General features: G+C 44.5%; 1 protein-coding gene across 2 annotated transcripts in view; it reads left to right on the forward strand.

The window, feature by feature from the left end:
- The window catches only part of NIPAL3 (NIPA like domain containing 3), a 45,547-nt gene extending 38,475 nt beyond the window's left edge, over positions 1 to 7,072 (forward strand). For both annotated transcript variants that reach the window (XM_012750700.3, XM_075995094.1), the window contains one exon: positions 3,411 to 7,072. In XM_012750700.3, coding sequence (XP_012606154.1) covers positions 3,411 to 3,610 — 200 coding nt within the window. In that variant the 3' untranslated portion in view covers positions 3,611 to 7,072. The remainder of the gene's footprint in view (positions 1 to 3,410) is intronic.
- The last annotated feature ends 17,146 nt before the right edge of the window (positions 7,073 to 24,218 follow it).

Consider the following 24,218-nt stretch of genomic DNA (forward strand, 5'->3'; position numbering starts at 1 on the left):
CTGACAGTAACATAAACATGTGAATCAGCCAAATACTGTGCAGTAGGGAGTAGTGGGGGCCTGCGGAGAACTGGAGTGTGCTTGTCTAGCCTCAAGGCATGCAGAATAGAAAAGTTAAGATGTCGCACTAGCCACACTTACATTTGCTGATCTAAATTCTGTAGGTTGCCAGTGACCATTACTTTTCACATGTTAACTCAAAATCTATTTTATTTTAAAAATATAAGATAGAACTCTCTCCAAACTGTAATCTCCCATCCTACATGAACACAATTCAGTGAACAAAATATAAACTCGCTGATGGCCCAGAGTACTGCCGCTGGGGTGCAAGTGTGTTCTCAGGGATGACCGAGGTGCTCCTACATTAAATGTAGGGGTTTGTGTGTCTACTTTTATATTATTTCCTCATCTCTTGCTATTGAGCTGTTGTCTGTCATTCTTGCCGTTACCAGCCTGCCTGAGCATAGCAACTCCATGTCAGTCTTATTTCACCCAACTTGTTCAAATGAACGTATAAAATCAAAATGAATGAGCTCTGAGTTGGGGACCTAAGGATTCTCTTCGGAGTTAAGTGCATGAGCTTTAGTGCATGGACTTTTTAAACATCTAATCTGGCTGCTCAGATGCCTTTTTTGCTTACTTCCTTGTTTCTCGGCTGTGTTCCGGATAGATGAGGGCGCTGGATAGCTGAATTCCAGATAGGTGAGGTGTCAACTCTGTGCGTGCAAGTATGTGTATGTATATGTGGGTTTGTGCATTTATAAACTATGTATGTGTATATATCTATATAAATATTTGTATACACATATATACAGACGTATTTTCTGGTGCAAAATAGAAGGTAACCTAAGGTACTCTTAGACATCAACATTCTGTGGTCTGTTTTGGGGTGTGGTTCTCAGCTTTCTCTTTGTACCTTTAGACCAGTGGGAAGCCAGATGTTGAAAGGAGACCCTGAGAGTAAATGTGTTCTGTACCACACAGAACCTGGGCTTGGGATTCAGGTGACCTGGATCCAGATCCCAGCTCTGCCACCTACCTGCTGTGTGACCTCCCAGGGCCTCCCATGCTGACTTGTAAATTGGGATTCCTCCTTTCGGGGTAGTGGGATTGTATGTGTAAAGGCCTCTTGCACGGTGCCTGGGACATGGTAGATGCCTGGGTATATTTGGTTTCACTTCCCTTTTGCTTTAAAAAATTTGGAAAATTTCAAACCCTTGTTTGGTGGCAGGTAGAACAAGCAGAATAAAACTGCTGGGCAGTCTCAGCTTAAACAGAGACAATTTTCTAGCCACTTGGTTTCCCTGGTCAGTCAGCATCAGGACCCTGTCTTTTGTCTGCCTAGACTGGTATCTTCACGATAGACCAGTGGCTGCTATTCAAGAAGTTTTCAAATTCCAGAATTCACTATGTCTTACAATTTGGCGAGGCTTTAAGTAATTCAAGCGCCTGAAGGACTTCTTAAAAATGAGAGAGAAAAAACAGCCCCTGTCCTCCAGGAGCTGGCCTGACACTCACAGCCGGGCCTTGGCCTTCTCCTGTGGACATAAACAATTGCACAGAACATCAGCAGACAAGGCCACTCTGTGACCGTGAAGGATCAGGACACAAACAGGACCACCGTTACCGTGTCTGAACATAGATAAAACGTGAACATTGTCTAAGCCAACCATCCCCCTGGGCTAATATGAGAGACTGCTGCCACTTCACCAGTCACATTTTTAGCCTTCATCTCCTCGTCTTATAGATAAGGATTATGAAGATCCCCCATTGCAGCATTATCCCTGCTTCCTGACAGCATCTAATCCAAAGCAAAGCCTCACTTCCTTGAACCCTCCCCAAAATCACTCAACCCAAACCCAAATCCCATAAGTGCTTTCTAACTCCCTCTGACTCAGGTACCTCCTGGTTCTCCTGAACCTCTCTTGCATGCAGTGACTCAGTGAACCCAAATTGTTAGGCTGTAGGTTCATTCCTACGGACTCTGGCTGGAGGGCATTGACAAAATCCAAAATCGAATCCATGCCTGGTAAGCCAGCTCTCTTCCCTGAGAAACAGGCACCCCTGAGCTTCCCCCGCTCCCCCAAATCCACACCACAGACTCTTCAACTGTGTGCTTCAAAGGGCCATCAGCTGAGTCTTGTGCAACACAGAGGCAAAGACTTCCACAGCCCAAGTCTTCCCGGGCGTTTGCAGAGGGGATAAGAGCACAGGCTCTGGTGTCAGATCCCAGCCCTGACTCTCGTGAGCTGTGTAGCCTTGGGCAAGTTACTTCACCTCTCTGAATCTCTGTTTTCTTACCTAGAGAATAAGAATGAGAATAGTAGTTCATCTCTGTCATAGGGTTGTTTGGGGATTAAGTGCAGATGTATAGGGAGGCCACACAGCATTCAGTTAAGTGTGGACTTACAAGTTTAAACCCACAGAGTGTGAACCCTGGCACTGCCACTTGCTACCTGTGGGATCTCAGGCAAGTTGCTTAACCCTCCAACTGCCTCATTATCCTTATTAGTCATCCTGAGGATCAAATGAGATAAACTTTAGAACAGTGTCCTACACCAACTAAACAGTACACGTTAGCCATTAGCTTTGTTCCTATTACTATTTCAAGTGCCCCATGCCCAGGGCATACTAAGCAGTCAGATGTCAGCTGCTATCATCATCATGGTTTCATGAAGACACTTTGCATTCAATTTCTTATGACTCAGCCTGAGGGCAGGAGAATTTGAAGGGTTTTAATTCCCAGGCAGGAAAAGAGTTGGCCTCAAAAGTAACCAGGTTTCCCCACCCCGCCACCCCCACTGCGCGAATTGCAAGATAAGGGCAAAGAAATTAAAGATTAAAGTCTTTGCTGTCAAATGTACGTAGGAATCCAACATCAGTGTGCCTGGACGTGATAAGCAAAATCGCACCTTACCCTATATGTGGACCAGGGATGTTAATGTTCACGGTCAAAACTCTCCCTCTGGGCACCGTGGTGCTTCTATCACCTTCAGATGTCCATGACATAAAAAATTGCCCTCTTTTTTCACTGGTGGAATGAAGTTGCCCAGATCCTGATTTAATTCAGCAGTGAAGTGTTGGCATCTACCACGTTCAAAGCACAGTGCCAGTTCCATTCCACCCGGGGCCCAAACAGCCATTCCCACCTCATTCGAGGCCGGCCAAGGGTTCCTCTCGACAGTGGCTGGTCTGTGTGCATACTTCCTGAAGATTCGTCCCTTGTTGCTCAGCAACTGTAGTATTTCTAATGTATATTTATGGATGGTTCTCTTTTAAATCGAAAGCATTCAGGAAGTCGACAGTGCACACGATTAGCTCCTGAGTACTGTGGTTGGGATGGAGGGAGAATGCAGCCTTCTTGGCACTCTTACCATGTAATGATTTGGGGAAAATGGGTTTCTTTTCAGGTATGCAGAACATGCATGACAAGGGGATGACTGTCCAGCCTGACCTCAAAGCTTCTTTTTCCTACGGGGCCCTGGAAAACAACGACAACATTTCAGAGATCTACACCCCTGCCACCCTGCCAGTCATGCAAGAAGAGCACGGGCCCAGAAGCACCTCTGGGGTGCCCTACCGAGTCCTGGAGCACACCAAGAAGGAATGAGACTCACTCCTTTGATTTGTAACTGTTCAAGCCAGGCCGGCAGTGACTCAACCCTTAATTCTAAAACTTGCCTTTCAAGTCTCGTTTTTTTTAAACTGAGAACTGTATGGATAGCGATCTCGGAAAGCCTTTGTCTCTGGCAAAGGATACATTATCTTGGTCTTGGAAATTTCAAATGATGGGGGTGAGAGTGAGGGGATGAAAGGCTATTCCAGGTGGGAGACTCGGAATTCAGCCTCTGCCTGGTTTAGCCCAGTGGGATTTGGAAAGCCGCCTTACCATCGGCAGGATGGGAACTGAGCTCCCTCGGTCAGTGACCCAAGGTTGCCACTTTCTTCAGGACCTAAGGCAAGGCAGAGGCTCCTCTTACTTCTCAGATCCAGGGAAAGGTTGGAGACCCCTAAATCTGTCTTCCTCCACCTCGAGTGCATGCCTGACCTCTGCCCGTGCCACTCATGACGCTGTATGTGTATAACATTCACATTGTCCCCAAGTGGCAGAGTGGGCCACCCCTGGGCAGGACGTTCTGTCACTAGTGCAGGAAATAGACGTCTGCCTTCCAGTTGTCTCTGTCCTTCCGGTGAAGACATGCTGGATGTGTTTATATTGGATCTGCTCTGAAAACTAATTTGGTTTGGGGCCTGTGAGAACTACATGATGATGTTTCCCCCCAAAAGAATGGGGAAGTTAAGGGGAAGATTGAGCAGGATAGGAGCAAGGGTGAGCAGCCCAGAAAGGAAGGAGAATCCCTCTTAATCTCACAAAAGGTAATTGCACCACTTTGAAAGAGGACAGACAGAACATCTGGCTGTGTTACCTGCTATTTTTTTCCCTGCATACCAGTGACCCCTGGGAAGGCTGGGGGTAGTCATTTCAGAGACAGCCTCTCACACATCTCTGCACTCTCCTTTACAAAGTTCGGTCAACCCAGCTTGACTTATTGGTCAGTTTCCTTGAAATCAATAGGGACTTCCTGGGTCTTCATCTCTGAGCACACGTGTCTGGGAGAAGCAAGCATTCTCAAAACTGGGCTCTTTCTTTCTGTACATGACTGTCTTCCCCTAGACTGACTGTAGACTTTAGAGAGTGGCAGGTGAAGGTCTGCACACCTTAATGAGCATAAGGACCTCCTAGGCGTTTCTGCAAAGTGCAGATTCCTACACCCAACTGCAGACACTGATTAAATGGAACTGCATTCTTAACTGGCATCACCAACGATCCTGATGCCAGTAATCCAGAGGTCCCACACCTGGAAAGCCTAATAATGGAAAATAAAAAAAAGTCTGCTAAAACCCCCAGGGCTCCATGCACCCCTGTTAGGAGGTTAGAGTTACTGGTCGTTTCCTCTCTAGGGTTCTTTTTGGCAGGTTGAATAATCCCCATAGGATCTGTGGCATTTCTTCATCCAGTGAATACTTCTTAGAACTGCACTCACTGCTTCCTAGACAGCCTTCAATAGGCAAGACACCAGTGTTAATAGACCAGTGTTGATAGCTCATTTATCTTTATGGATTGTGCTTAATACCGATTTAGTACCTTGACTTCAGAAATTCCGACATCTGTTGCCTGCGATAACCACTTCTGTATTGTGTCTTGACCACTTCTGTATTGTGTCCTTAATGCCTAAGAAGGCAACAGACAATAGCTTTTTTTTCACCTTAGGATGGGCAGCAACTCAACAATATTTATAGGGCATTTTCTATGTGTGTGTTAAGCACTTGGAGGGCCAAAGCTACAAAGATAAGATATAGTTCCTGCCCTTCACGCCAGCTGGGGAGACACAAATACCCCAGAACCTCTGGCAGGGCAGGCCGTGATAGGTTAAGTCCAATACTGGGCCACAGACAGTGAGTCATGGTTGACCTGCTAAAGGTCATGCCTGAGCCCAAAGGGCCATTCAGAACTGGAGGCGGTTTGGGCTCTACTCATAGATGGGTAGCAAATCTAGCTAAGATCTGAGCAAAGCATAGAAAGTAGGGTGATCACCTCCCAGGCAGAGGAGCCAGCATTTTCATAAGGCTCAGAGATGGGGAGTGGAGGTTGGCCAAAAAAAAAAAAAAAGAGCGCTAGGGAAGGTGGTGGGAGACAGGCCTTGAAAGATAAGCAGTGAAGACCAAATCATGGGAGGTCTTGAGTACCTGCCTGAGAAGTGTAAAACGTATCCTAGAGTGAATGGGAGCCATTGATAGTTCATAAGGAGGAGAATGGCAGGACCAGCACTGGTTGGAAAGGAAGGCTTGTTCCGTGTAGAGGAAGAATCAGAAGTGGTAATAAGTTACCTTTCGAGGTCAAGCCTGCAAGAATAGAACACAAAGGGGGAAATAAAATCAGGTTTTGCTGCTATTCAGATATTCCTCATTTCCCAAGTGATTTTTCTAAGGCTGGGGGAGAGGGCAGAGCGGATAAAGCTGAGCAGGGGCTGTTGAGATGCGGCAGACCTAGGTGATCAGTAATTCCGGCATGTGTGCTCCCAAACTTACTCTGCTCCTCCTTCCCTTTGTTGTTTTGGGCCTTTTAGCACTGGGCCAGTCAGCTCTTGAGATGAGTAGATGAAAGTGCTCTGTAATTTCAGGTCTGCTGCAGATCTTGGGGACAATGCCACCCAGGCACTGCTGCTGGGGCCCGGGCAGCTCCCCTGCCTTCAGTTCTAGGGCAGTGGCATCACTCCACATAGCTGAGCCACGAGAGCGCTGAGCAGAAAGTTACAGGATGGTTTCCTAAGTGGAAGTCAAGGGTAGGTCACTTGAAGAACAGGCGGTTGTGGGGCACTCATCACCCGGGTTCTGAATCCTGAGCCAGCTTCTCCCAGTCTTTGTCCCTAGGTGGAAACAGACTGTTTGCTGGTGGCAGTAAGCAGCGCTGACTGTTGGGACGGGGAAGACGAACATCACCTTTCCACTCACAGCCCTGATTCTTTATTCTCACTCATGGCTCTGACCTCCCCATGCTCTCTTGAATGCTCTAAGCAGCATTAAGCATCACACCTGCAACCTCCTTCCTAGCCAGGTGCCTAAAGCAAGCTAGCTCACCAATCTTGGGTTTAAACTTCAGTTGCCATCACATCAAGCTTCAAGTTCATGCAGGGTTTTTGCATGTGGAGTTGAACTCTGGGTAGAGAAGAGAGGGCTGATGTCTGCATTGCTTTTCTGGTGGAAACCAGCCCCAGTCAGCCTAGTGGCCCGGTGTGGATACAAGACGGCCATCAGGGTAGCGTTAGGGAACCCGCCCTGCAGCCTTGTGAATGCCAAATCTGGTCCGACACTGGCTGATAGGCAAAAAAAAGTTACTTCTGTGTTTGTCTGAGAACCTGTGTAAATGAAGTCACCTCAGAATATATTCTATGTGAATGCTTATATTTTGTTAACTTCACGACTAATGTGGCGTGTCTTATTTTTTAAAAAACGTGCTATGTGCAAATAACATCACGAAGTGGTATTTAATTAAAAGAAAATCCACATGGTACCTGTTGAGTTTGTGTCTTGTGTTTAGCTAATACTTTCTAGAGTTATCTGGAACAATGTGCTAATACAACTTTGTGATGATGGAAATAGTCTGTGTCCATTTTGCCTGGTATGGTAGCTGCCATCCACATGTGGCTGTTGAGTACTTTAAATATGGCTAGTGTGACCGAGGAACTGAATTTTTAATTTCACTTAAGTTTAATTAACTTAGATTTAAATACCCATGCTTAGGCCGGGCGCGGTGGCTCACGCTTGTAGCACTCTGGGAGGCCAAGGCGGGCGGATTGCTCAAGGTCAGGAGTTCAAAACCAGCCTGAGTGAGACCCCGTCTCTACTATAAAAAATAGAAATTAATTGGCCAACTAATATATATATATATATATATATAAATTAGCCAAGCATGGTGGCTCGTGCCTGTAGTCCCAGCAACTCGGGAGGCTGAGGCAGGATGATTGCTTGAGCCCAGGAGTTTGAGGTTGCTGTGAGCTAGGCTGACGCCACGGCACTCACTCTAGCCTAGGCAACAAAGCGAGACTCTGTCTCAAAAAAAAAAATAAAATAAAATAAAATAAATAAATAAATACCCATGCCTAGCCAGTGGCTCTGTATTAACAGTGCAGATCTAGAGATACCCATAATTGCAGCTGGGGCTGAATTGAGCTTTTTTTTTCTTCCCCTGCAGTGGTTAAAAGCATAGACTCTGCAGTTACACGGATTGAATTTGATTCCAGGCTCTGCCACTTATTAACTGTGTGGCATTGGGCAAGTTACTTAACCTCTCTGTGCCTCATCTATGGAACGGGAATAATAACAGTATCTACCTAAAGGTTATTGTGAGGATCAGAGGAGTTAACATATATAAAGTCGTGGAACTATGTCCAGCATCTCATCAGAACATTGTATTCTATTGAAGCAATGGTTTTCCTCTTGATTCGTTTTTAAATTATGTAATGAACACTTGTGATTTTTCTTAAGCAATTCTAAGCACACATGTCTGTCTTCAGAGTTTGCAATTACAAAGGCAGGTGTGGTATAGTGCCTATATATTCATACACAGTCACCACACAAATGCAATCATACATACTCACTTATTATCCACTTATTATATGCCACATGATACAGTGAGACTTCATGTACATTTCCTTTCTAACCATTCCATGACGTAAGTTTTAATCTTATCCCTATTTTACAGATAAAGAAACTAAGACTCAGGTGTCACAGCGGGTGAACAGCAGAGCCAATATTTGAGCCCAGGCCTGCCTGACTCCAAAACTTGAGTTCTTCCCTGTGCTATGTTGCCTTTCCTGGTGTGTTTGGGTGAGACTTGAGCTGGGGTAAGGTTTGCCATGCATTAGGACTTCAACTTTGGCTGAAAAGGAAAGGAAGGTGCAGTTAAGGGAAGACGCAGAGAGGAAGGACAGAAGCTTATTAGTTGGGTCTCTGAGGAACACATTTGCAGCCGCCCTGCCATGTTAACCAGGCAAGGGAATGAAATCTAGAGAGCTGGAGGGGATTTTAGAATCATCCACGAGTCTCAGACTTTATTTCACGAAGCAGTGCAATTCAAAATTAGAGATGGACAAAGGGATACCAACTCTTTATAGCTAATCTCCTTCCTGTTACCTTTTGTTATTTATTCAGTTGTTACTTAGTTTTTATTGGTTTTTACTTTTTGATTTCATGAAATAATAAAATTTTTAAATAGAGATTGGCAAAGATTACTATCTCTTTGTAGTTAATCTTGTTCCTATTAACTTTTTTGTTATTTATTCAGTTATTTATGAGTTTTTATTAATTTTTACTTCTTGGTTTCATGAAACAGTAAAATTTTTACGTAAATAAAGGTTGGCAAAAGGTTAGTTTTTGTAGTTAATCTTGTTCTCTTTGATAAGTTTCTTTTTTATTAGTTTTGCTACAAAATAAATGCAGCTTGCTTTGTCTAAACGTAAAAAAGATAAGAGCGGAAACAAAGTCCAAGTCTGGTTTGAGAGAAAGATTGTGTTTGGTGCAGCAGCACCAGGGTTCTGTCACAACCTTATTAAATTTCAAAATGCACCAAGCAGCACATTAAAATTATAAATATAAAAAGTAAGCCGAGAAACAAACATTTCTCATTGTGATGCCATAAGGTATTCACTTCAGAACTTCTGTGAAGGCTGCCCAGGTACAATGAGAGAAGAAGATGCACGTGGCAGTGAGAACATTACCTTCTGCCTTGTCCAGTCTACACTGAAAGGTGAGTCTTCAGCATTGCACTCTAGAACCTTACTCACTTAATTTTCAGGATTGCTTTTTAAGAAGTATACAAAAACAAAAAACCCCCACAAAGCCCTTCTTTAACTCTCCAAAAGCCTGTTTGTCTTTAAAACAACACCAGAAATACAACCATGCCATCATCCCTACGCACTGATCTTAAAAACCCTGGCTACGTAGGTCTCTAAACATCTATGAACATTTTCAAGTCTCAAATGTCTGTCTTCATCTGAATGATAATGTCTTTGCATATATTTAAATGTCATTGTCATTTGTTTTGCTTTTCTGTAAATTGTCCATGTTTTTGCCCATATTCTATGGCTTTTTGGGTTTCTTCTTAATTTGAAAGTGCTTTTGTTATGTTAACCTTTTCTTTGATATGAACTACACATATTTCCCCCATTTGTTATTTGCTTTTTGATTTACTTATGGTATTTTTTTTACTATGAAAATGACTTTTTAGTTTTTGTTTTATAGATAATTAGATTATTTCTATGTAAATATGTTATTTACATATATAAATATTTATATATACATAATTGAATGTCTTATCTTTTATGGCTTCTGGTTTTTGAATCATAGTTTGAAAGGTCATAATCCAAGATTATAAAGGAATTCTCCCATGTTGTCTTCTAGTCTTTTCACAGTCTATGTTTATATCTGAGAGCCACTTGGAGTTTATCCTGCTGCACAGCACAAAGTATGGATCCACCTTTATTCTGTCCAGATAGCTACCTGCCATCCCAATACTATGCATGGAATAGCCCAGCTTTGCCCTAATGAATGCCCATATATAATATACTACACGTCTATATTTTAGGGACTTTCTACTCTGCTCCATTGAACTGTCTGCATATTCATTCACCAGTAACACTGTTTCAATTATTAAGATTTTCCAGTACGTTTTAATATCTGTTAGGGTAAGTCTCAGCTTGTTGCTCTTATTGTTCAAACTTATTTTTTTTAATTAAGGACATTGAAAGGAAAAAGTACCTTACTATCCATTATAAAAAAAAATAAGACACACTCTGGGCAGGCACTGTGCTAAGCACATACACGTATTATGTCATTTCATTCCCTCAATAGTCCTACAAGGAAGCTGTTCAAACTCTGTCATACAAATCTGGAAACTGAGGCTCAGAAAAGTTCAGTAATTTGCCCAAGGCCACTTGATGGGTAAGTGGCAGACCCTGGATTCATACCCAGATATGTCGGACTTCAAAGTCTATATTTTTAAAAGCCTAGTCCTTTATAAATCAATAGACAATAATTCTATCACCTTTAAATTCTTTTATTCATTTTTTTTTCAGCATAGAATGCAACTTTCTCTGATTCTGAGTTAGCATGAGAGCATTAGCGTGTCAATCTTTTTAAGTTCCCTGGGCCAAGCCATCTTTCCTTTCTTTGGTTTACCTAGTATATCTCCTCTTAGGCAGTCATGTCAGGGTCTAGTCAAGGGACAGAAACCCACCGGTCAATTTAAGATAAGAATTAACTAGATATACATTTCCTCACTTGGCAACGGAAGGGTAAAAAGACAATGCTGGCCGGGCACAGTGGCTCACGCGTGTAGTCCTAGCACTCTTGGGAGGCCAAGGTGGGCGGATTGCTCAAGGTCAGAAGTTCGAACCAGCCTGAGCAAGAGCGAGATCCCATCTCTACTATAAATAGAAAGAAATTAATTGACCAACTAATATATATAGAAAAAATTAGCCGGGCATGGTGGCGCATGCCTGTAGTCCCAGCTACTCGGGAGGCTGAGGCAGCAGGATTGCTTGAGCCCAGGAGTTTGAGGTTGCTGCCCTAGGGCTGGGGGAAGAGGCTGGGATTGTTAAAACTTAGATGCCTGTGGGGGGGGGGCAGTCTACAAAACTGGAACTCAGGCCACAGAGGGGCAGCCTCTCCCTCACTGATGTTGTGTTGCTAAGCATGGAGGAGAAGCCCTATAAAATGGGGACCCAGACCCTGGAGACCTCAGGTGAAAAAAAGACACTTCCTGACCTTAAGTGGGAGAGAAAAGAATTATTGAATCATGCCGAGAATATCTGTTTGTGGGTCCTGTTCAATACGGCAACCTAAGCGCACACACGCTCACCTGCTCTCTGCCCCAGAGTGGCTTTGGGCTTAGGGTCCACAGGTAAGAAGAACAAGTGTGCTGTGGGCAGCGGTCAGGATAATTAGAAGACTATTTATAGTCCCTGTGGACACGCAGCAGCGTTTGTCCCGGATGGAGCCCTAGGAATTACTGCAAGCAGGGCAGACTTGGCTGTGGAGCCTTGGTAAGGATACCCGGTCAGTGAGGGGGGCGGAACAGAGCCGAGGAAACCCCCAGACCTCTACAGCAACCAGGAGGGAAAAGAGGGAAACACAGCCGTCTGGAGCCGGGGTCAAGTGTCAAGTCCCATTTCCTGCAGCAGATGCCTCGTCCCAGGGTGGCCGGCCAGTAGACCCTGCTCACATCCTCAGAGACAAAAGCCATCCCTCACATTCAGGGCGGGGCAGGCCTTTGGGTAGACAAATCCGCACCAGCTCTCTCTAGCGGGCAAATGGGACTCGCCCGCCACGAATCACAAGACACTTGAGGAAATCCAACAGCGTGAGAAAGAGAATACAATGATTGAGATGAAACAAGAAGGGCAGGATAATGTAGACAAAGAGGGCAATGGCTCATTAAATTACCAGCTCTGTTTTTATGTCCTCTTGAAGTTTTCACAATATTATAAAAAGTGTTACCAAGCATTTACCAGGAGCTAAGCACAGCGGTTGGACCGTGAGGAGAAGCGGGCCATGTAACATGTGAATGTCATCATGGAAGGAGAGGTGACAACATTTCACAGTGTCCTGACTAAGGACATGAGAGAACCAAGAAAGGGAGGTGGAAGCTGTGGGGGGTGGCCCTAGAAGTGACAGAGAGCAGGCAGGGTGCCTCGTCCCCAGAGCTTTGGCCTGTCCCGATTCAGTCGAGGCCCAGGACTCAGTGCAAAAATGCAGAGGTCTCTTGTTCAAAAACCAAAAAGTCCCATTAAAGAGACTTTTTAAAGCTTTTCCTCTCCCCTCATTAGTCTCTTGACTCTTTTTATTTGCTATTTAATGTCATTCTCAGTAAAAGCAAATGAAAACTTTAAATTATTATTATAGCATGAATGTTTTTACCCATTCATCTTTATTCTGTGCACTACCCATTTTTAAATGCAAACATAAGAGCACTTCACTGGTATTCACAATCACTGAAAGTATGCAATTCGTATCTCGTAACTCGTACATGAATATGTATCTTGTTTTTACCAGAACAGTGTGAACCTTGCACAGACTAACTCAGCTGTTTTCATTTCATTTATTGATACGCACACAGTCTGCCACCTCTCTCTGCCTTCAGCTTGCCAACCAGCGAGGAAGGATGGAAGGCAAAGGCTCTGGGTCCCCCTCCCACCCCACCCCCGTCCCTGTCCTTCGGTGTCATCATTTTCAGTGGAAGTGGCTAACACAGGGAAGGACACGGGTAAGAAGGATATGGTGCAGCTCCTTGTCCGTTGCCTTCTCTCTGCGTTTGCCTCTCCGGAATGTCAGCCCTCCCGCGCCCTCCCTAAGCCCCCACCCCCGCCGAGCAGACGTAACACGCTTCCCTTGGGTTCGCTTTGTGCACACGTGATGGATCCAAAGCTCGTGGGGCGTTGGAATGGGCAGCCAAAAATGACGGACACACAGATGACACTAACGTGCTCACTGCTGTGTGGTCCCACCAGACTTCACTTACAAACAGAAGATATTGCAAGGTGAAATTATTCAGAATTTCAAGATTTCCAACGCAGAGCATTAAACCAAGTGTGTGCCGCCACTGTTGGCACGGGCGCAGGAAGCAGACCCTGGACATCTGCCCGGCGGGGGGCTTTCCCGGGGCACCCAAGTGGTGCCCACTTCTCTGGACTAAAGTGACACACTGATCGGCGGCTCTGAATCCAGATCAATCCACGCCTGGTGTAGTGAAAGACAGCAAATCCCTTAATGTTGTAGGCTTCTCTTGTTATTGAAATAAATCACAGTGATTCAGAGAAAGAAAGGAAATGGACCCGCTCCGTGGGCATATCCAATATACTGCTGCTGTTTTAAAAACCAATGACTCAAAAATTGAGAAAAGCCTCGGACATCAGGGCTCTGAGTCGATTCGCCTCAAGCCAAATCACCTGAAGCCAACAGCCTGCTGTGTCTCATGGCCCCCTTGGATAAATACGTGTATCTAACCTACGTGTCAGTCGGAACCCATATGCTCCAGGCCCCAGCAGACCATGACTTTGGCTACTAATACTTTTCCTTTTATACCCGGATTATTCCGTCCATAAGCTTCCGATAGCTGGAAATTAGCCCCCTTCAACGTGATAATGTCTCCCCACTCCACATCTTCTGTTTTTTGCAGAGATTCTCAGAGAATGTTTCAAGGGCGCTGTGTGCTCTGCGACATCTCCTGGGTTTTCCACTCTGGCTTTCTCATCTTGCTGTGGCCTCTGCTATTGTTGCCTCTTTTTATTTATTTATTTATTTTAGACAGAGTCTCGCTTTGTTGTCCAGGCTAGAGTGAGTGCCGTGGTGTCAGCCTAGCTCACAGCAACTTCTGGGCTCCAGCGATCCTCCTGCCTCAGCCTCCCGAGTAGCTGGGACTACAGGCATGCGCCACCATGCCCGGCTAATTTTTTCTATATGTATTAGTTGGCCAATTAATTTCTTTCTATTTATAGTAGAGATGGGGTCTCGCTCTTGCTCAGGCTGGTTTCAAACTTCTGACCTCGAGCAATCCGCCCGCCTCGGCCTCCCAGAGTGCTAGGATTACAGGCGTGAGCCACGACACCTGGCCTATTGTTGCCTCTTGACACCAGCATACAGCGAGGCCAGCCGCCCCACCCCCGCTGGTGGCCTCCAACTGACACACCTGCCCCCCACCGTGGGCTCTCCCGCCCAGGCATGGCCCAGGCCTGCAGCAGCCCCTGGAAATGGCTCCTTGTGAACCCACCTCAGGAGTCTCCACAAGCAGGGTCTCCCCCAGCTCTAGACAGGCCTTCCCACCCCAGGGCCGGCCCTCTGCCCCCTTTCCCTCAGCCAGGAATCTCCCAGTTCCTGCCAACCGGGTCCTGACTGACCCCACCGGGCCCAGAAAGAGCAAGTCTTTCCTCAAGAACTCCTATCTGCTTTCTCAAAAAAGCCTAACACGGAGGACACGCCCAGAACAGAGGCAACTCGAGTCTCCACCCTAAAATTCAGAAACTATTTCGAATGGCAGATTTTTCCAGGTTGGAAATTGTTATTAAGGTCTTCACCATTTATCCTGTTACACTCTGGGAGGAAGACGCCCATCCAGTCCTCCAGACATCAGCAACATCAAGGGGAACGCAGGCAGCATTTGAAACCTGCTCAGGTGGCCGCTCGTAGCACAGTGTTCCCCATGATCTCTGGTTTGATCACATAGGTGGGCTTTAAAGGTCATCCTGGTCTTGCAGGATGCTGCTACCGGATGGAAGGAAGATCACATGGTCTGTCACATTGTAACTAAGAGAAGCCGAGGACAGAACACTGGAGGCATCGCAGCTTAGTGGCTAAGGATGCACTCTCTCTGTGACCTTGAGAAAGTACATGGCCCCTCTAAGCCTCAGTGTAGGGGATTGACATATATTTTCCTAGTTTAAGAATTAAATTTAGTAATGTACGTGCTCTGCCCAGAGCATTTAAAAGTAATATGTTCCAGACAAGGCCCCTGTTGCCTTGGGGCATAACAAAAACAAAGTGTTGCCTAGAGGCATAACAAAGGACCTGAGTTGCAAGTAGCAAGAGCGGCCCCACCCCACAGCATTGGGGGTCTGGAGGCCACATGATAAACACCCCATAAGATGGCTGGTTAGTCAATGACCAGTAAGACCCCTCAAGGGAGGGGCAACCTAAGCCATGCACAGCCACCAGGGTTCAGCCGAAGATCTTAGGGGGTCACCCTAAGAAAAGCTGAGGATAAGAAATGCCCCCTGTGACTTGCCTTGCCCATCCTTGCTAATCTCGGTCCATGATCTATGCCTGGCGCGTAGAACAACCACCTGGAAACCTTGAGCCAGGGGACATCTGCTTCCCTAAGGCTACATATTCCAGAATTTATGGCCATTGCTGCAATGCCTGGGTGGTTACATACAAGGAACTAACTTTAATCTTTTAGAGTATAAAAATAAAACGGACCCAGTGTATTACTACTTGAGTCAACCGTTTGTACGTGTGTCTGCGTTTTTCTTTGTGTTCTGCGTTTGTGTTTTGTGTTCTGTGTTCATCCTCCATCCTGTAAACGGGCCACAACACCCCAGTTTTCTCATCTGTAAAATGGGGATACTAAGACTGCCTCCCTCATAGGTGGTGGTAAGGACTGAGGCTAGAACAATGCCAGGCAGACAGTAAAGCCTCAACAATGTTCACTATTGTTACTACTTTTCTTTAAGTGAGGGAGCAGTATAAGTGGAGCCAGAGAGCCCCCAGGCGGAAGGCAAGAGTTTCCTGCCTAGATTCTGGCCCATCACTGGGCTCTCGAGGTTGGATTCTGCACACCTTTGGGAGGGAAGGGATTACTATTCCAAAGGCATTCACCACAGCCTTAACCTTACCTCCACAGTTTAACCTTACCTCCAAAATTGCGGGTATCTTTTTGAAGTCCCCCTGCAGACACAGCCTCTGAGATTACGAAGCGAGTCTTAGTCCTACTGAAAGATAAAGTCTTCTGTTTGCCAAGGTGTGCAAGTCCTTCAACTGTTTTCTCTCAGCTCCAAACCCACCCTTCCATAGTTGGCTTCGGAATGCTGCAGCTGGAACCCTGCAAACCATCTCTCTGCCCTACCATCTGCTCCCTGTTGGGGGCTTGTGAGGGAAACTGAGGCAGAAGAAGGGGAAGAAGAAGGGACTTGCTCTTTCCTGTCTGCTTCCTGTTGCTATGCACAGCACCCTGGCTAGGCTTCCTCGCTCCAGCAGCTGAGTCTAGTCGTGCGGCTCCTTCCGACTCTTGCCCAGCCGGCTTGGTGACGCTCCCCCCAGAGACAGCAGCACCCCCTCCTCGGAGACCTATGTCCCAGGGCCCATGGGGCCCCTCCTCTTACCCCTTTTTTTTAAAACAGCCATATTAATGTAATTCACACACCATGCAATTCCCTCATTTAAAGTGTACAGTTCAGTGGTTTTTAGCACAGTCACAGACATATGCGCTCACCACAGCCAATTTTAGAACATTTTCATCACCTCAGAATGAATACCCGGAAAGAAGATAACAAGTGTTGGTGAGGACATGGAAAAGCTGGAATCCTGCGCACTGCTGGTGGGAATGTAAAAGGATGCAGCCGCTGTGGAAAACAGTCTGGTGGTTTCTTAAAAACATTAAAAATAGAATTAGCATATGATCCAGCAATTATTCTTCTCAGAACATACACAAAAAAGCTGAAAGCAGTGTCTTCAGCAGATATTTATACACCGTGTTCACATCACCATTGCCTTCAGACGGAAGCGGCCCAGCTGTCCCTCAAGTGACGAACGGATAGACCAAATGTGGTCTGCACGGACACCCGAATATCATCCAGCCTTAAAAATGAAGGAAATTCCGGTGTTATGCCTCGTGAAATAAGCCAGACACAGTAGGACAAATATTATATGACTCCACTTATACGAGGTGCCTAGAGTATCAAATGCATAGAAAGCAGAGCGTGGTTGCCAGGGGATGGGGCAGAGGGAAAGGGGACGTTAATGTTTAATGAGTACAGAGTTTCACTTTTGCAAGATGAAACAAGTTCTGGAGACGGATGGTGGTGATGGTTACACAGCAGTGTGAATGTACTTAATGCCACTATGCACTTAAAAACAGTTAAAGTGGTCATTTTTATGTTATATATGTTTTACCACAATTAAAAACAAAACCCTCTGCCCTTTCGCTATCACCTTCCGGAACCCCCTAATCCCCCTTTCCCCAGAAAAAGGGGAAAACCATGACTCTTCCTGTCTCTATAGATGTCCCTATTCTGGATTTGCACATGAATAAAATCATATAACATGTGGGCTTTTGTCACTGGCTTCTTTGACTAAGCATAATGCTTTCAAGGTTCATCCATGCTGTAGCATGCACTTCATTCCTTTTTATGTCTGAATATCCCCTTATCTCTAAAGTTTAATAATTGTCACCTGCTCCTTTGGTTCCCTTTGTCCCATGAATGATAGCTGCTTCCCTATAGTAGCTACCACCATGACCCTTTACCTGTTCAGTTACATCGTTAATAACTTTATGTTTAGGTAAAAATGTTTCATATTAAATTCTGTTTAAATTGCTGATATGATTTCTGTCTCCCAACCAAACCCTGGCTAATACCCAAGATTCATTCGAATCCCTGGGCTGTTCGTGCAGCTACCCATTTTTAACATTCTATTTTCTCCTTTGCTCTCTTCCAGCCCTTCCTCTGGTTATGGTCATCTAGCTCTTATTCTCTGCAACCTTCTGCAGCTCAAATTAATCAGGAAATAACATCTCCTCCTGGCCTGGCCAGGTGGCTCATGCCTGTAATCCTAGCACTCTGGGAGGCTGAGGCGGGCGGATAGCTTGAGGTCAGGAGTTCAAAACCAGCCTGAGCAAGAGCAAGACCCCCCCCCCATCTCTACTATAAATAGAAAGAAATTAATTGACCAACTAAAATATATAGAAAAAATTAGCCGGGCATGGTGGCACATGCCTGTAGTCCCAGCTACTCGGGAGGCTGAGGCAGGAGGATCGCTTGAGCCCAGGAGTTTAAGGTTGCTGTGAGCTAGGCTGATGCCAGGGCACTCACTCAAGCCTGGGCAACAAAATGAGACTCTGTCTCAAAAAAAAAAAAAAAAAAAATCTCCCAACAAATTCCAGAATTGCATCGTCTGAAGAGCAGCGCCTCCTAGTGTGGAGTGGTAGGTACTGCCGCCCTCCCAGACAATGGCTCTGCAGTTAATTCAGCAGCCGCGGAGCCTGCAGGCAAGTGGAACTGATTGTTTCTCTTTCACAGCAGCACTGCCAGACGAAATCTCACCCAGCATCTGGGCTTTGGAACACGCTGAAAGATGTATTTCCATACCCAATCCTCAAAATTACACAGGAGGCAGCTATTTGAAAAGACATGTTTCTTTTTTTATAAAAATTTAATGGTGAGTGATTGGCCACCTTTTCATTAAGATTTTACAGTTTTCCAGAAGCTTTCACCAACAGTTCATTTGAGCTGCAAAACCATCTTATGAGGGAGGTACCACTGTTATTTCCACTGAACCCAAAGAGGAACCAGGCTTAAAGAATGTGAGATTTGCTCGAAGGTAAACAACTACTTGTAGTCAGTAGCACAAGCAGGATGTGAGCCTGCCTGTTCTGAAGACTTTTCGGTAGAATGCCTGCAGCTCCTGTGAGACTGGCTGGCTTTCTGACGCGAGCTAAAGGTTGGGTTGCGGGAAGGGAGCCCGGAGGAGGCAATATAAATTGGTAAAACTTTTCTGAAAAGTTTTCAGAAATTATGTGTACCCCGACATTCCCTTCCCGATAATAAAACTATAATTATCAAAACAGTGTTTATTAACAGATCAATGAAATAGAAGAAATAACTTGGAAATATATGTGTACTATGTTTTTTTTTTTTGTTTTTTTTGGTTTTTTTTTGAGACAGAGTCTCACTTTGTTGCCCAGGCTAGAGTGAGTGCCGTGGCGTCAGCCTGGCTCACAGCAACCTCAATCTCCAGGGCTCAGCGATCCTTCTGCCTCAGCCTCCCGAGTAGCTGGGACTACAGGCATGCGCCACCATGCCCGGCTAATTTTTTTGCATATATATTTTTAGTTGGTCAATTAATTTCTTTCTATTTTTTGGTAGAGACGGGGTCTCGCTCAGGCTGGTTTCGAACTCCTGACCTTGAGCAATCCACCCGCCTCGGCCTCCCAAAGTGCTAGGATTACAGGCGTGAGCCACGGCGCCCGGCCTGTACTATGTTTTTATATGGACAGTCCCTGACTCCCAATGGTTCGATTTAAACTTTTCCACTTTACACTTTTAAGTGACACACATTCAGTAGAAATTGTACTTTGAGTACCCATAGAACCATTCTGTTTTTCACTTTCAGTACAATATTCAATAAATTACATGAGATATTCAACACTTTATAAAATAGGCTTTGTGTTAGATGATTTGCCCAGCTGCAACCTAATGCAAGCGCTCCGAGTGTGTTTAAGGTAGGTGAGGCCAAGCTATGATGTTCGGTAGGTTAGGCGGACAGTGCTAAATGCACTTCTGACTCACAGTATTTTCAACTTACAATGAATGGGTTTCTCAAGATGTAACCCCATTGTAAGTCAAGAAACATCTATGCTAAATTACATATCTACAAAGCAGTGGGTAAAATGGATTCTTTAATAACTGCTGTTAGAACCATTGGGAGAAGAATTTAAGCTCCAGTCTTACCTCATATTTTCATACTGAAATAAATTTCAAGTGAAATAAAGCAGTAAATGTAAAAAATAGAAATCATCAAGAAGAAAATGAAGGTCACTTTATTCAGGTCACATTAATTAGACTTCAGCAAGCAAAGAGTAAAAGCATAAAGTAAAAAGATTAATACATTCACATACAAAGTTGTTCAAATATCTGCATATCAAAAAAAGAAAAACTTCAAAAGAGAAATCACAAAAGAAAAATTTCAACAAATATAATCACAGGGTTATTATCTACAATGTATAGGTATTCTTATAATCAATTAAACAATGCCAATAGCTCAATAGAAGAATGCACAAAGAACTTGGGCAGCTCTCAAATGAAGTGCATGTGAAAAAATGTTCATCCACCCAGTAGTTAAGATTCCATGTTTTGGGAGATTTTTTTTGTTTGTTTTTTGTGAGTTTTTTTTTTTTTTTTTTTTTGGCCTATCAAACAGGAGAGGCATTTAAAATTAAATACAATGCTCAATATTATTGAGGATGTGGAAGTGTAGGGTTTGTACAACCTTTCTGAAATGCATGTTGTCATTTTCCAACAAGTGATATTAATGTTCTTATTTATCTTTTTGTTTTCAAATTATCTATAAAGGCCAAGTCTACCTTTTATAATGAGAACATTAAAAATATCAAAAATCTATATCACTCATCTCCCAACCAATGTTGCACGTGGTGTTAAGAAGCTTCACTCCTGGCCGGGCGCGGTGGCTCACGCCTGTAATCCTAGCACTCTGGAAGGCCAAGGCTGGTGGATTGCTCTAGGTCAGGAGTTCGCCCGTCTCTACTATAAATAGAAAGAAATTAATTGGCTAACTAATATATACAGAAAAAAAGTTAGCCGGGCATGGTGGCGCATGCCTGTAGTCCCAGCTACTCGGGAGGCTGAGGCAGTAGGATCGCTTGAGCCCAGGAGTTTGAGGTTGCTGTGAGCTAGGCTGACGCCACGGCACTCACTCTAGCCTGGGCAACAGAGTGAGATTCTATCTCAAAAAAACAAAAAAAAACAAAAAAAAGAAGCTTCACTCCTCCAGCAAACTTTTGGATCATTTGCAGCTCTCCTCTTGGGGAAATGGCTGCTTTGGCAGGAGTGGGAGACAAATGAGCAGGTTAATTTAAGACTCTTCAGGAAAAGGTACCATCTGTGAGGCAGATCCCATGGGAGATATAGAGTGTGTGACAGATCACGAATTTAAATATCCAGCACACCCAGATGCACATTCATGAGCCAGAGGGAGAAGGAATGTGTGCCCTGGAGTTAAAGCAGGCGGGCTTCTGGTTTCGCCCTCTTCCCTTCTCACTCCATACTTTCTCGTGAGGTGAATTCTCTCCTAATCAGAGACAGCTGTTTCCTCCCTTCCTTTCTCTCTTCTACATTTATTGAGTATTTACTATCCATAAGAACCAGATATTGTTATAAGAGCTGAAGCGGCACGGTGGCTCACGCCTGTAATCCTAGCACTCTGGGAGACCGAGGAGGGTGGATCATTTGAGCTCAAGAGTTCGAGACCAGCCTGAGCAAGAGCGAGACCACGTCTCTACTAAAAAATAGAAAGAAATTAGCTGGACAACTAAAATTATGTAGAAAAAATTAGCCAGGTAGGGTGGCACATGACTGTAGTCCCAGCTGCTTGGGAGGCTGAGGCAGGAGGATTGCCTAAGCCCAGGAGTTTGAAGTTGCTGTGAGTTAGGCTGACGCCACCGTACTGTAGTCCAGGCAACAGAGTGAGACACTGTCTCAAAAAAAAAAAAAAAAAAAAAGAGCTGAAGATACACCCATAAACATACTAGTCCCAGCCCCCAAGGCACTGATGTTCTAGTTGGGGACTTAGCCAATAACTTAGGCATTAAACCAGTAATTGCATAATTATTCTCTTAATTACAACTGTGATAGATACTATGAAGAAGTACTACAGGGAGCTGTGGAATCACTAACAGGGTATATTATTGGGATTACAGTTGGCTGCAACAGACATCTAACAAGATATATGACTATTTCTCTCCCAAGTAAAGGCAGTCTGGATGCAGGCAACCCAGGGCTGGTATGGCAGGCAGCTCTACTGTCACAGGGATACGGGTTCCTTGTCTTTTTGGTCCACCATACTGACATGTAGCTTCTATCTTCGAGGTTACCTCCTTGTCCAAAATGGCTGTGGGAGCTCCAGCCATCATGTTCACATTGCAGGTTAGAAGAAAGAAGAAGAGCAAAAAGCAAAGAAAACGAAAACCTTTCCTAGCCAAGTTGGCCTCCTTTTGCTTATGTGTCACTGGGCAAAAATTATACTTTACGTGTAAATTGATTTTAAACCAACTAATGTTTACTGAGTATCTTTAGTGTGTCTGGCACTTTATAAAACAATCCATCAGAGACAGTTTAGGATCAAGAAACATAAAAAAATAAAATAAAATAAAAACAATCCTGCAAGGTAGGTACCATCAACTCTAACAGAAAGAAAATTAAAGTGCAGTAGGTTTAAAGAACTTGCTCAGAGTTCACACAATCAGTTCAGTGGTAGAGCCAACTCCCTGAAGCCTATGCTCTTTCCACCATATTTTGCTGCCTTCCCATCAGCAACTAAAAAAGTGAAATGAAAAGAAAGTTTCTAGACTTGTCCTTCGCTATATTTAAAGAAAGGCCACTTTTTTTTCTATTTAATATGAATGCATTAAGCTATACAGCCAATTAAAAGAACTGAGGGAGATCTGTAAAAGCAGGGACTTGGTCTGCCGTTATCTCCAATGCCTAGAACAGTGTCTGGCAAATCAGAGACATCTAATAAATACGTGTTGAATGGATATATCAGCATGGAAAGAGCATTTCCACAACCCCTGAATCTTCCCTTGTGCCCCTTCCCACTTAATCTCCATTCCTGAGAAGCAACCATTTTTCTGATGCATATTACCTTAGATTAGTTTTACCTCTCCTTGAATTTTAAATGAAATCATGCATCTGTACTATTTGATGTCTGACTTCTTTTGCTCAACAATTATTTTGAGATTTCTTTATGTTGTTATCTGTATAAGTACTTATTCCATTGTTTGAATATACCATAGTTTGCTTACCCATTCTTCTTTTGATGGACATTTGGAATATTTCTGAGGGGGAATTTTCTTTTTTTTGCTTTCTTTTGAGACAGAGTCTTGCTCTGTCTCCAGGGCTAGAGTGCAATGGTGTCATTATAGCTCACTACAACCTCAAACTCCTTGGACCCAAGCAATCTTGCCTCAGCCTACCAAGTAGCTGGGACTACAGGCCCACACCACCATACCAGCTAATTTTTCTAATTTTTTGTCAAGATGGGCTCTTGCTTTTGCTCAAGCTGGTCTTGAATTCCTGGCCTCAAGTGCTCCCCCTGCCTCAGTCCCTAAAGTGCTAGGATTACAGGCGTGAGCCACTGTCCCTGGCCCTTAATTGGGGGATATTATGAATAAAGATCTTTAAAGCATTCTTGTATAAGCCCCTTCCTTCCCTCCCTCCCTCCCTCCCTCCCTTCCTTCCTTCCTTCTATTTGCCTACATTTCTCTTAAGTATACACCTAGGATCTAGGAGTGGAATTTCTGGGTCATAGATTAGGTGTATGTTTAGCTTGATAAACTGGCTAACTTTCCAAAAAACAGATGCATCCATTTACATTCCCCTAGCAGTGTATGAGTGTGAGAGAGAGATCTTTTGCCACATATATTACTTTCATAGCACAAACCTAACACAAACCTAATGAAGACTCTTTAGAGTATTGACTGTTAAATCTACTCAAATAAAAATAAGAAAATCTGAAACGAAATCACCTGTCTGGAAATTCTCCAAAAAGGCGAGAGATGGGCTACTCGGATCTGCGGCATCATCTGGCAGGTTCTACTTAAGTTTTCCAGGACAGCAAAAGGCTTATCAACCTCACCACAGGTTTCAGTGGCTTGAGCTATGGAGATCAATTTCTCTCTCTGTCTTTCTCTGCCTGTAACTCAAACCTCACAGCAAGGAGAGGGAGGGGGGTGTTAGAAATGCGAGACGGCGTCAGGTTCATTCATAACAAGCATTTATTACACACTGTGTGCCCCTCGCCTTGCTAGACACAATGGTGCAGAGGCAGGATGTGGAAGATTCCGTTCTTGTGCTCAAGTTCTCGAGTTGCTCACAATCTAGATGACAGGTACAAGATGGCAGCTCTTCCTGTGTCCACCGTGGAAAGATTGGTGTTGTTCTGGAGTCTGTCTTTGCCCTTTTTGTGTCTATTCCACATGTCTCCCTGGGTCATCTCGTCTGAGCCCATCATGACTTCAACTAACCGCCACACCTCCCTCCCAAATCCCTACGCCTGGGCTGAGCTCACGCCTAGGCTCCCGGTGTATGTTTTCCAGCTGCTTCTGTCCTCAACTCCCCTCTACTACACGGAATTCACATTTCATTCAAAAGTAA

The sequence above is a fragment of the Microcebus murinus genome, chromosome 2, assembly GCF_040939455.1.
Source record: "Microcebus murinus isolate Inina chromosome 2, M.murinus_Inina_mat1.0, whole genome shotgun sequence".
Taxonomy (NCBI): domain Eukaryota; kingdom Metazoa; phylum Chordata; class Mammalia; order Primates; family Cheirogaleidae; genus Microcebus; species Microcebus murinus.